A 13364-nucleotide genomic window follows, 5' to 3' on the forward strand; every position below is an offset into this window, starting at 1 on the left:
CCACCAGCAGCACTCTAAAATAATACCCGTGGAGAGGATCTGTCGCTTGCTCTTCCCCTTTGTTCTCTCCCTTGCCGTTCCCTCCCTTCCCGTCGTCACACAAATTTGTATATAATAATATACATGCTGTTTTGAATTTGACAATACTCGCATAATTTGCGTTCGAACTTTTAGATATTTTGCAGACTTGTTGATGATACCCTAAGGTTACTGTGTGAAAATTGTCAGTGAATTCGGTTTCTCTATCACTGAGAAAATACTTGTCAAAAAGCGGTTCACTTTTTTGGGGGGACACCCGATATATATAATTATATATATATATATATATATGTGTGTGTGTGTGTGTGTGTGTGTGTGTGTGTGTGATTAATTGTTTCTGTGGCTCATTTGGAAATCCCAGATTCGGTGTCATTCAATGGCTTGTTACAAATGTCATGTAAAAATGTGTAATATATGATTTACGTTAAAAAGCCAATCGTAAAAGTTGGAGTGTTTCCATCATTATTTTGTAAATATAAGCACCGCTTGAAAATATTTGAAATACGTATATAATTATCTGAGCGATATTGAGCTAAGTAGTTGCTAAAAGAGAAAGTTATGGAATCATATAAATTCAGACGTGTTTTCCTCACGTCTTCCCTGAAACTAGATTGCCAGTTATGGCAGAGCAGACAACCCTCGAGTTGTGTGAGTGCGGGAACATTTGTGTGTGTGTGTGTGTGCGTGTGTGTGTGACGAGAATGCTTTGCGCACGCGTGTTTACGTGCCAGCAAACGCTAGTCCACAGAGTAGGGTAGGTATGCCAAACTGCGAACGATCCAGTCGAAGATAACATGTCGTACAACAGACAGTCAAAAGTAGTTCTTTTGTTTTTGAAGGCTTTCTCCGACTGGTTGCACCAGGAAAAGTTCGTCTGTTCATTCTTTTCAACGTTTTGTCGACGTTTGAAATAGCAGGGGTGAATGAGGGTAAATGCGAACGGGTAAGTCTAATTTCGAACGATGGTTTTGGGTACGTGTAGACAATCAAAACAGAAGCAGGTCTTTAATTGATTAGATATAACATTATTGAACATCGCACCAGACTGTTGTATTGTTGGCTTTGATCACACATGCACACAAACACACAACCATACATTTAAATACACAGACACACACCCCACACCGCACACAAACACACCCTTTTGAGAGTGCTCATGATCTTGTGCAAGATCGTTCGCAAATACACTCACGTCAAAATATGCCATGGTCTGATTGCAAACGACACAATTTTGCAGATTCTTGTCAAAACTGGCGTTCTGATCTGTCACCAATATGCTTTCTTAAATTATCCCAGCACTGGTAATGCGCACTCAACATATCCGATCAAATCAACTATTTTAAACTGTGTCAAAGTTCAAGTCCTACAACTTGCTTCCCTTGATTTTAGGATTTTGAGAGCACGTTTGTAACTTTGGTCGGCAGTGGTGCGCGAAGAGAAGAAAGAGCGCGGAAATAGCCAGAAATAGCTGATGTTTGGCTGGTTCTTGGAAATGGATGTTCATTAAGGAATTGGAGAAAGGTCGAAGCAGACGTTAAATTGTGAAATGCTACCATAAAGAACGCTTTGAAGTGGGGCTGGATACGAATCGTTAGCAATTACACGCTGTTCGCAATTACCCATACAGTACCTACCCTTACAACAAATCCACTTCCAATTTTGCGTGGAAAGCCCGTGCTTTTGTTTTATTTATTAATTATTATTTTAAAATTTTATTTTTTTATTTTTTAATAATTATTTATTTATTTATGGTCGGTGAAGTGGGGGGCCCCGGGTGAGAAGAGGGGGCGGGGCGGGTAGGGGGGTTGGGGCTGGGGGTGGGGTGGGGGGAGTGTGATGGTGGTTTGTCCAGGGGGAGACAATAGTCATAAATCAGAAGTGACGGGTGTGCTCACTATTGATCGCTTGCTTCCCCTCAGTCCCTGGAGCTGCTGCCAGCCGAGTGGGCATCGTTGGGTTGGTGCCGTTGCCAGACATCATGACTGCCACCGTCTCTTATCCGTTTTACCCTCAATAGAAACACCTGTCACTGTCAGTTGACACGTTTTTTGCCATTGTTAGCAACATGACGGGCGCAACAGCCGAGTGGGTTATAACGTTGAACTTTCAACAATGGGATCCGGTATCAGCGTTTGGTAATTCAAGCGTGGGATTTTTTTTTTTTTTTTTTTTCCTTTTTACGCTGTTCTCTTATGCCAACACAAACGCAGACATGCTAGCGTGTTTTGCCGTTTAGCGCGCGCGCGCCAGCGTACGCACATGCGTGCATACGTGTGTGTGTGTGTGTGTGAGTGTGTGTGTGTGTGTGTGTGTGTGTGTGTGTGTGTGTGTGTGTGTGTGTAGTGTGTAGTGTGTGTGTATGTGTGTGTGTGTGTGTGTGCGCGCGCGAGCAGCAGATCAAACACGCACGATAAAGATATTGTTACCCATTTCATCGTTCGATGGGTAATGGAAACACGAACATACCTTGCATGCATATTCCCGAAAAGGAATATGGCTGCTTTAATCGGAAGGGTAACCGTTTCAGTTTCATTTTCAAGGAGGCATCAAAATGTGCGTACTGCTCCATATTCGCTACGCACTCAGCTTAAACATTACGTCTCTACTTTGAACCATAGCCATCTTGCTCAGCCACTTAGAAGATTGTGTCTCAAGCTAAATGGTGGATGTTAAACAACCGTCTGAAACTGTATGATGGTAAAACAGATGATAACACGATAACACTGCAGGTCTCCCCTCAGTCTGAAAACTCTCTTCACGGGCGCAATATCCGAGTGGTTAAAGTGTTGGACTTTCAATCTGAGAGTCCCGGGTTCGAATCTCGGTGGCACCTGGTGGGTAAAGGTTGAAGATTTTTCCGATCTCCCAGGTCAACATATGTGCAGACCTGCCAGTGCCTGAACCTCCTCCGTGTGTATACGCACGCAGAAGATCAAATACGCACGTTAAAGATCTTGTAATCCATGTCAGCGTTCGGTGGGTTATGGAAACAAGAACATACCCAGCATGCACACCCCCGAAAACGGAGTATGGCTGCCTACATGGCGGGGTAAATAAGCAAAACGTAAAATGTTAAATGTTACATGTTTGTCTCAGTGTGTAGGTGTGCGTGCCTGAAATCTGATTGAATGACACAGGAAGCGAATGATGAGCTCCCAATGGCAGCCGTCAGTCCGCTCTACCCAGGTAGGCAGCCTGTTGTGTAAACGACTCCGTGTGTGTAAAGCGCTTAGAGCTTGGTCTCCGACCGAGGATATGCGCTATATAGCCCCTGCGATACTTCTTGAAATATAGATGTGGATGCTCTGTGGCTCTCCCAGCCTACTCAATATCAGTAATTGTTACTATTATCATTATTATTTGTAACATGACAGTGTGTAATTATTCTTGTAATATCCCCCCTCTCTCTCTTTCTCTCTCTTCTCTCCCTCTCTCTGAATCCCTTCCTTTCTCTTTCACTTCCTCTGAGTGTGTGTGTGTGTGGTTGTCTTCCCTTTGTTTTGTCTGTTTAAAATCAAAAGAATAATCGATACCTGTACAACACAAACTTTGATATTTGTAATAATGACATGAGCTTCATTATATGTGCTACTTTTTCTTTTCTTTTCTTGTTCATATGTTACACATGTTGTACTGTATGCAAAAAAACAAACAAACAAAAAAAAACAAAACAAAAAAAAAAGAAGAAAAAAAACACACACAAAAAAACATATACATAGGGCCTATATCGCTATCTCGTTTTCTGGTAATTAATTACCCGTGACCTTGGCTTTTAGTTTGATCCCAATCTCATCATGCATCAACACATTACGAAACCATACAAGACCGCAATACTTCGAGCTCAGCCAGAGGCACCAGCTCCGTTCCCTAGTACACCACACTAGATCTGGATGTTAACAAGACCTATAAAATACTATCCGCTGCCAGAATCATCCGTGTTCCACAGAATGAAAGACGGTGAAAAAAGTTCCTTCTTCTTCTTCGATCGTGGGCTGCAACTCCTACGTTCACTCGTATAATGTACACGAGTGGGCTTTTACGTGTATGACCGTTTTTACCCCCGCCATTTAGGCAGCCATTCTCAGTTTTCGGAGGTAAAAAAAAAGTTCAATTTTTCAGCTGTACAAACTAGGAACCACCACCTGCCTGTCCTGTCTTTGTCCGTCACTCTCATCCGAAAAGACAAATCTAAAAATAGTATTTCTTTTCGGTCTTTTACATGGGTGGGTTGAACGAACAATAGGATGTTCATGTTTCCAACATGCTCAGAGTATCTACACTTCCTCTATAGGTGTCAGAGTTCGCGAACAAACCTTGCCCTATGTGGATATCACCTGACCATTTGGTATCTATATAATTATTTGATAGATTCCATATCCGGTTTTATTTCAATCCAGACTATATTATTTTCCCCGCGAATGGCGTTGTGTGTGTGTGTGTGTGTGTGTGTGTGTGTGTGTGTGTGTGTGGCTATGTGTTTGTGTGTGACAGAGAGAGAGAGAGAGATACGGATACGGATACGGATAGTTTATTCAATAAAGGCCATGGCCCCTCATGAAGGGGGTACAGTGAATCAACATTCAAAATCAAAACCTTACAAATTACAGAAGTTAATGATAAACTGCAAATGATAATCCACAAATTGGATAATGCACAACTAATAATAATTAACTACATAATACACTGCGAAACTTAAAAGCCTTATATAAGTAAATAGCAAATTGTCTTATAACAGTTTCGTTAGTTGATGACATAAGCATGGCAAGTCGAAATAAAGTAGGGTGTCTATAATATTTTTGTAGAATCCACTCATGTCTAAGGTCATTCAAAGCAGGGCAACACAACACAAAGTGAAGTTCGGTTTCTACAGCACGTCTGCATAAAGGACAACTAAGATCAGAGACACTGGACTTTCGATAACGATAATGATGAAGAAATATGTCAGAAATTCCAAATCGGAACCTGGTTGTGATATGTTTCAAATGCTTATCCATTTTCATTAACAGATAAGTAGGAATAGAGTGTATAGAAATGAACTGTCTGTAAAACTCAAACCTATCGCTATCTTGAACATGATAAGACCAATCTTGCCATCTACAGTCAATTAATCTTGCTCGGAGTGCACTAATAAATCCCTTTATGTCCCCTACCCCCTGCTGTAACCAAACATAACCAAATCCCAGTTCATATAATCTAACCCTAACCTTTGATACCCAGTTTACCTTGCCCCTCAAATCTAAATCATATAACATGTTAAATGCTTTTTTCGGCAACCTTGAATCTTCCATTTGTGTGTGTGTGTGTGTGTGTGAGAGAGAGAGAGAGAGAGAGAGAGAGAGAGAGAGAGAGAGAGAGAGAGAGAGAGAACTCTGAACTCAGAACTCAAAACGTTTTTTATTCGAGGATTAAGATTTTAGACTTGGTCCATTCTTCCAGCCTGTCTTTGAGAGAGAGAGAGAGAGAGAGAGAGAGAGAGAGAGAGAGAGAGAGAGAGAGAGAGAGACAAACAGACAGACAGACAGACAGACGGAAACAGAAACAGAGAGAGGATGAGGATTCGTGTTTCGCGCCTGACTGACACGTTAGAATGTTATGTTATTGTTAAGCGCTTTGAGATGTCAGAAAGCTCTATAATAAACATGCTATTATTGGTATTACATTATTCATTTATTCCTGCTGTTCTTTATGTTGGCTCTTCTTGCATATCTCAGAATAGGAGTGAAAGGAGTGAACACAATTGCTCATATTTTCTCTCTCTCTCTCTCTCTCTGTGTGTGTGTGTGTGTGTGTGTGTGTGTGTGTGTGTGTGTCTGTGTGTGTGTGTGTGTGTGTGTGTGTGTGTATGAAACGAAGAATGTAAAATATTTGCTAATGATATAGTTTGTTGGACAACAAGCAACCAAACAGACAAACAAAACAAACAAACAAACAAACAAAACACAAACAAAAACAAAGCATAAAAAACCCCAGCAAACTCCATCAGGTTATTTTGCGTTTACGTTTTAATCCACGAGAGGAGGGTGTACAAAATTTGAGACTTAAAAAAAAATCGATAATGGAAGGATATCACAAATGACTTGAAGAATATTCGATACATGCCAGATGACATCAAACAATTTTCAAAATTATGTGGCTTGAATCGAAAAAACAACAACCCCAAAACAAGAGTTAAAGTCTGCATAACAAACTCGAGCCTTCAAGAAATGTTAATTCAGTTACGGAATTTGACCATTACAGTTTCAGTTGCAAGGGGGTGTCAATGCGTGCAGACCCATCCATATACGCTACACCACATCTGTTGCTAAAACAACAACAACAACAAAAACTGCAAAACATACAGCTGCAGCTACTACTTCTATTACGACTACTATTATGACTATTACTGCTGTTCAAAATATTCAATCCCACCTGTGGCTTTGTGCATTTTGTTGTTGTATTCGTATTTGTATTTGATTTCTTTTTATCACAACATATTTCTCGGTGTGAAATTCGGGCTGCTCTCCCCAGGGAGAGCGCGTCGCTACACTACAGCGCCACCCATTGTTTGTTTGTGTGTGTGTGTGTGGGGGGGGTTGCATTTTTTCCTGCGTGCAATTTTATTTATTTTCCCTATCGAAGTGGATTTTTCTACAGAATTTTGCCAGGAACAACCCTTTTGTTGCCGTCGGTTCTTTTATGTGCACTAAGTACATGCTGCACACGGGACCTCGGTTTATCGTCTCATCCGAATGACTAGCGTCCAGACTACCATTCAAGGTCTAGTGGAGGGGGGGAAAATATCGGCTGCTAAGCCGTGATTCGAACCAGCGCGCTCAGATTCTCTCGCTTCCTAGGCGGACGCGTTACCTCTAGGCCATCACTCACCAGGGGGCCACACACCAGAGGAGACCCTGCACTGCTGCTGAGTCATTTTGGTGGTATTCACTAGTGCCTGTTCTGATTCAACGTACTTAGGACACCACCTACTAAGCCCCCTACTTACGACAATAGCAGCTTTGTCGCAGAGCCCAACTGAGTGAGCGTCCTTCCCAGAGTGGAGACCGCCACCACGTCCCTCCATCGACAGTCTCCCATGAATCTGCAGGCACCAAGGACCTTGACAGGACTCGTCCCAAGCATGGAAGTGGAAGTGTTGATGTTGTGTCATGCCAATGGCCGTCAGTTAAGTTGTAAGGATGTTACTGTAAAGTCACAAACAACCACGCATCATTTTTCTTTTGAGCGTTAGGAATCGACAAGGGACGCAACCGCGTATTACCATGAGAGGAGGGTGTACAAAATTTGAGACTAAAAAAAAAAAAAAAAAAATCGATGATGGAGGAGGAAGATGGTGATGACGACGATGTTGCTGGACGTCCATTAGGTTTGGGACTCCGCTCCCTATCATTGTGATATTATTATTTATCATTATGATATCCCGATGTTAAAACCAGACCCGAGAGTGACAAAGAGTCAGGTGATTGTTATTCCAAAAATTCCACATGGGGACACATGGAAAAAACAACAAACGAACAACAAAACCAACAACAAAAAAGGGTAAAAAAGCAAACAATACATGGCGACAATGCATGTGATGATGTTACAAAGTACACGACAGACTTGTAATTTAGGTAAATGGAACAATGCGGCTGTTTAGATTATTATCTGAACACAAAAACATCTAATTTCAAATAATACAAACTGCACGAACAATAATCAACCCACTTGCAGACGATACACCCAAATACACAACCCGTGAAGTACATGACACTCGAAAGCGTTGTCCCAGTCTTTACATTTAAACTCATAGCACACTTAACTCTGGGTAGGAGCCGGTCGCACGCCGAAAAATAAAACCCATCTCCGATGGGAATCGAACCTGTGTCCTCACAACCGTCAGTGCGTGATGCTAACCACTTTACCACGGCGGCTGGTCTATGTTCACAACAATTATGATTGATGCGATGCGATGTGTGTGTGTGTGTGTGTGTGTGTGTGTGTGTCTGTGTCTGTGTATGCAAATCCATTCCAGGACGTGTCTCTGATGCTAACTGTTCTCGACAACAAACCTGAAAAACTGCACCACGTAAGTATTTCCTGCTTTGAAACATCAGCTTCCCAAAGACCAGTCCACAGACAACCGAACCCAACAAAAAAAACCCAAAACAACAACAACAACAACAACAAAAACCCCACTCATACCCAACAGCTCCCAACTTCTATAAAGTTAGTTTTTTTTTGTGGGAACATATCATATCTTGGCTGTTTTGAACCCAGCTGACCTTAAAGTGCCATACCAGGACCGAAAAACTGTAAATATCAATCCCATAGAACCTAAAAAAGCAGAACAAACTCGGATTTTTTTTTTCAAAGAAGAAAAAAAAAAAAAGAAGAAAGGCACACGTACATCACACTCACGCACATTAACCTTGAACATGTTTCTGTCGTTTAGCATTTTTGTCAATGTTTTTCGCCAGAGGATTAAAAAAAAAACAAAAAAAAACAACAAACAAACAAAACACACACAAAAAAAACAACTAATCAGAATATAAACATAATCATACACAATAAACAGGCATACAAAACTAGTAATTGCCAACAGGCACCTCACATTTCCTGGGCGCAAAAATAAAAAAAAAACCCAAAAAAAAAAACATAAACAAACAGAATACAACATAGTAAGAATGCTAAATTATCAAGTCCAGAAAAAATATTAAAAAATCCAAAAAAATCAAGGCTTTCAAGAGAAAAATACAGGTGAATTGACCAGCAAGGTAGAAAAAAAAAGAAGAAGAAAAACAACAACAACAGAAGACGACAGAAAGAAAAGGACAAAGCCGGAAACAAAGTGAGCGACTGACACTACAACACAATGCATGAGGAAAAAACAAAGAACGTGCTGAAAACAATAAAACACTCGCTTCTACAAAACGTGGTGGAAAAAAACAAACAAACAAAAAAACAAAACAAAAAACAAACACACAATAGACATCAAGTGCAATAGACTGCATGATTATGAGGAGCGAGAGAACATTGAAGAGACACAATGAAAAAGGTGCTGAAAAATGCATAATATGGGATATGAAGAGGAACAAGAGTTTTACCCAACGTGGAGCAATCAGATTGCAATGCTACGTGTTCTGACCCCCCCCCCCCCTCCTCCCCACGCCCCCTCCCCCAAAATAAAAAGACTTCTTCAGGTTTATCATAACACAAAAACGGAAGAAAAAAAAAACACGGAGACAATGGAACACTTGACTGTTTCGATCACCAAGACTTCATTGAAACTGGTTCCTTTTCTTTCTTTTTTTTCCTCCGGTTGTGTGTGTGTGTGTGTGTGTGTGTGTGAAACCTGTGGAACTCTATGGCCGGAACGCGTCACACTGCACACTGTGCATACAACACCTTTTGTATCGTTCGAAAACACACACTTAAATAAACTGTCCAGCCAAAAGACAAAAAAGACAAATCCGATGAGAAAGGAATGCTGAAGGCGTTAACAACAAAGCACAGATACCTCCTGTACTGGTCACTCAAAGAACAGGATGGCAAGGTACACCGTGTTGGTGACAAAAGCCACCAGGAAAAACAGTCGGTCCAGTCTCTGGTTATCCCAGCACAGTTGGTGCTGACACTCAGACTCTGCTCTAGCGGACAGCTCAGCGTTGCCGGAGACTTGAGGCTTACATCCCCTGCCCATCACCTCCAGCACAGAGGCCTGCCGGGAAAAAGGCCGGGGGCCGCCATGATGGTGGTGGGGAGAGGTGGAGGTAGTGGTGAGGGGTGTGGAGGGGAGGGGTGTGTCGGCCGCCTCATCTTGGGCGTGGTGTCGCCCCAGGACCAGCAGCGTGGCGAGCAGCACGAGCAGACTCTCGGCCAGCACGCCCAGCAGAAGCTTCATGGTGGTGGGCACGGTGCTCAGACCTCGGGGCATCATCTCCTGGAAGAAGCTGATGAAGATGGAGGTGGAGACGAAGAGGCTGACGAGGAAGGAGACCTTCTCCCCGCACTGCACAGGGAGGAGGAAGACGAGGGAGTTCATGTAGGAGGTGACCACCATGGGCAGCACCAGGCACACCGTGAAGTACACTGTCCGACGCTGGAGCTGCAGCTGCATGGAAGGGAAGTAGGTCATCTCTGTGGTAGAGTAGATCTCCACGTGTTCCACGGACACCAGCAGCCAGTCAGACTTCAGTATCAGATTGGCTGCGTCAGACTGATCCATGATGACAAAGTTCAGGATGACGTTGCAGCTGCCAGACGGTGACTCCAGAATGAAGCCGCACTGCTGGGTGTCGTAGGGGAACTCGGAATGGTCCATGGTGCACAGTGTGACGGTTTTGTAGTATATTAGGGCTTCCACTGTCCCGTCGCTGTGGATAAACAAGATGTTGGTGTGGCTCATGATGTTGACCGGATCCTGTGAATTGATCAGTATCAACGTAGGCTTCCAGACAGAATCTGGTGACATCTCGGTCTTGGAAACATTGCCGTAATCTTCGGGATTCCACACCAGAGAGATGTCCTGCCATTTCACAACGATGTACGTTGAACACGTCATGGTCTGCTCCGCGTCGTTCAGGTACAGAACAGACCCCACATGAATCGACACGTTGACATCCACTTTGACGTCACCAGACGCTAATGTTGTCACAGGGGCCACTCTCTGTTTGACGACAGGATGCCGGCGGATGTCGTCATGAAGACGGGCGGTAGCTGTCAGACGGCGTCTATCCACGTCACTGCTCCCTTGGATGACATCACTTCCTGTCCCTGCAGTGGTTACGGACTCTGTCGTTTGGCACGATAAAAACATGGTGAAGACAGACAACAGGCAAAAGCAGACACGCAGTGACGACACACAAACAGGTTTCATTCCGAATCTTTTTTCTTTGTGACCGGACGGCTGGCCAGCCCAGAGCACACTGGCAACACTGACTTGCGGATCACAGAACACAGAACTGACAGATCAGACCACTGGCGCTTCAATCAATATAATGGTGCTGCCAGTGAGGCGTCCTTTACCAGGGTTAAAAATGCAACACTAAATTATCCGTTTCGCTGCTTGAAACCTTTACATGGTAGGAGTTTTAATTCGTTGGTCGCCGGGGTGGTGGTGGAGGGGATGTTCTTTCTGACATGAATAGTCTTTCTAATATCACTTAAAGTGGAAGACGTTAACTCTCTCCATACGAACGGCGAAAGAGACGACGTTAACAGCGTTTCACCCCAATTACCATCATCAAAATATTAAAAGCGGAACGCCCTTATACTAAAGAGGTGAATGTTGACAAAGAATACCACAGTTCTGACGACGGAAGCTAAAGGTTGGGTCATTCAGACACCCACTGGACATCTGAAGGGTCTGTGTAGAGGAGAAGAGAGGACTGGCCGTACTGAATGAGTTAAACTGAAGAAGAAGAAGAAGAATGAATAGTCTTTTTTCTTGCCATAAACTGGATAAATATTTGCCTTCCCACTTATTGTCTATTTAATTTAATTTTTGAAAAATCTATTTATCTGTTTATTTTTTTGTTGATTGATTGATTGATTTGCTTATTTATTTATTTATTTATTTCGTCTTCTTTTTATATTATATTATTTACACATTTGCTAAGTTATTTTGTAATAGCAGAGGAGTTGTGTACTTCTCTGTGTGTGTGTGTGTGTGTGTGTGTGAGTGTGTGTGATTATATAATTTATTATTAAATTTAAAACCTGGCTCAAAATAAACTGGGAGGGACATTGACCCTTGAATGACTCATGAGTGTCCCCCCCCCCCCCCCCCCCCCCCCCCCCCCCCCCCGCTTCAATCTGTCCTGAGGGGGTTAGGGGGATTGATGACCCTATTGGGGGTCGTCAGTCAACTCATCACCGCGCATGGCAGTTGGATGTATATCAATGTCAGGGGGCATCATTAACTCCCCAGTGTTCGTTCCTGTCATGCTTTAACTCAGTGATGGGGCTGCGTAACCATCCTCGGCTTTGGCCATTGTACGCACCGATTGAGTCATCTTTATTATATCCACAGAGAACATTCGCACGTGTTCGTGTGCATAGTGCTCACACATGTCGATTTTGTTTTGTGTGATTTTGAAAAAAACAAACAAACAAACAAAAAAAAACACCTCAAAGTACATGTGTCCTGAGAGTTGATATCATATTATGTTGTTGTTGTTTTTTTGTTTGTTAGTTTGCGTGTGTTTTTTTTTTCTTCGGTAATACAACTGAAAAGTGTTCTCAGATGTCTCAATGTTAAATGTAAAGTAACTATAATTTCATGTGATCTCTTGATTCTTTTTTTTTTTTTTTTTTAACAAATACGCGTCTTTTAATTGCAAGTTTTGTTTGTCAGTATTGTGAGCATGAGCAACCTGACCACAAGTGACTGAATTTCTCTTTGGAGATAATAAAGTTTGACTTCACTTGACATGTACAAGAACGAACCAACAGGCGGAAATAAAATCCAGGAACAGTCAAACTGTATCAGAGAGCCGCTAAGAGTCGCCGGTAAAAGCATCTTCAGCAACAACGCTTTTGTTTTTGACATGCGTTTTTAAAGTTTGGCAAAGTGATCGTGAATGAAAAAATCATTTGTGGTCGTGTGTATACGAACATCATAAAATAATCATGCATTCTCTGGCTGCGGCATGTTTTCAGCATCCAAAGGAGACAAACAAAATAACTTAATAAATATTGATATACATGCAAAAACATCTAACACAAACCCAGGAACAGCTAACTCTCTCTCTCTCTCTCTCTCTCTCTCTGTGTGTGTGTGTGTGTGTGTGTGTGTGTGTGTGTGTGTTTAAGCGTTCCATTGTGGTCAAATTCAGTTTACCATGCTAACAGAAAATATAGGCGTTCTAAAAACACCAGAGTAAATAACAGGCATATTTAATTGTTTACAGCAACGTAAGGGCATTGTGACCCAGTGAACGTCATCACTCGCAATTGGATGATTGTGTTGAGTTCGCAGGGGGGAGGGAGAGAGAAAAGAAAAAAAGGATTGTTCTATCGGCATCATTCCAAAATAACACACAGCGATACTGGCGTTCGGCGCTCGCTCCCTGGAGATGCTAGAGTAAATAAAATTCCATTTAACACTACTCTGGCACCGTTACGCAAGTCAACATGCATGCAACTATTGTGTTGCTCGGTGTCTCCCTGCATGACAACACCGTGACTGAGGCGGAGAACGGACCGACATTAATAATGTCTCTCAGTGTCTGTCTACTGCAAAAAGTGTGTCCATGTCTCGTCTGTCCCTGGGATGTCTCTCTGTTCATGGCCGGACTGATGTTGGCTACATAAAACAACAACAACAACAACAACAGAAGCACGTA

The 13364-nt window shown here is 42.5% G+C and overlaps 1 protein-coding gene across 1 annotated transcript; it reads right to left on the bottom strand.

Moving 5' to 3' along the window:
- Positions 1 to 9527: 9527 nt before the first annotated feature.
- Positions 9528 to 10834, bottom strand: LOC143285285 (acetylcholine receptor subunit beta-type unc-29-like). The gene has a single exon (XM_076592546.1). The coding sequence runs from the start codon at positions 10832 to 10834 to the stop codon at positions 9548 to 9550; it is 1287 nt and encodes a 428-aa protein (XP_076448661.1). The 3' UTR covers positions 9528 to 9547.
- Positions 10835 to 13364: the final 2530 nt, after the last annotated feature.

The sequence above is a fragment of the Babylonia areolata genome, chromosome 8, assembly GCF_041734735.1.
Source record: "Babylonia areolata isolate BAREFJ2019XMU chromosome 8, ASM4173473v1, whole genome shotgun sequence".
Classification (NCBI taxonomy): Eukaryota; Metazoa; Mollusca; class Gastropoda; order Neogastropoda; family Buccinidae; genus Babylonia; species Babylonia areolata.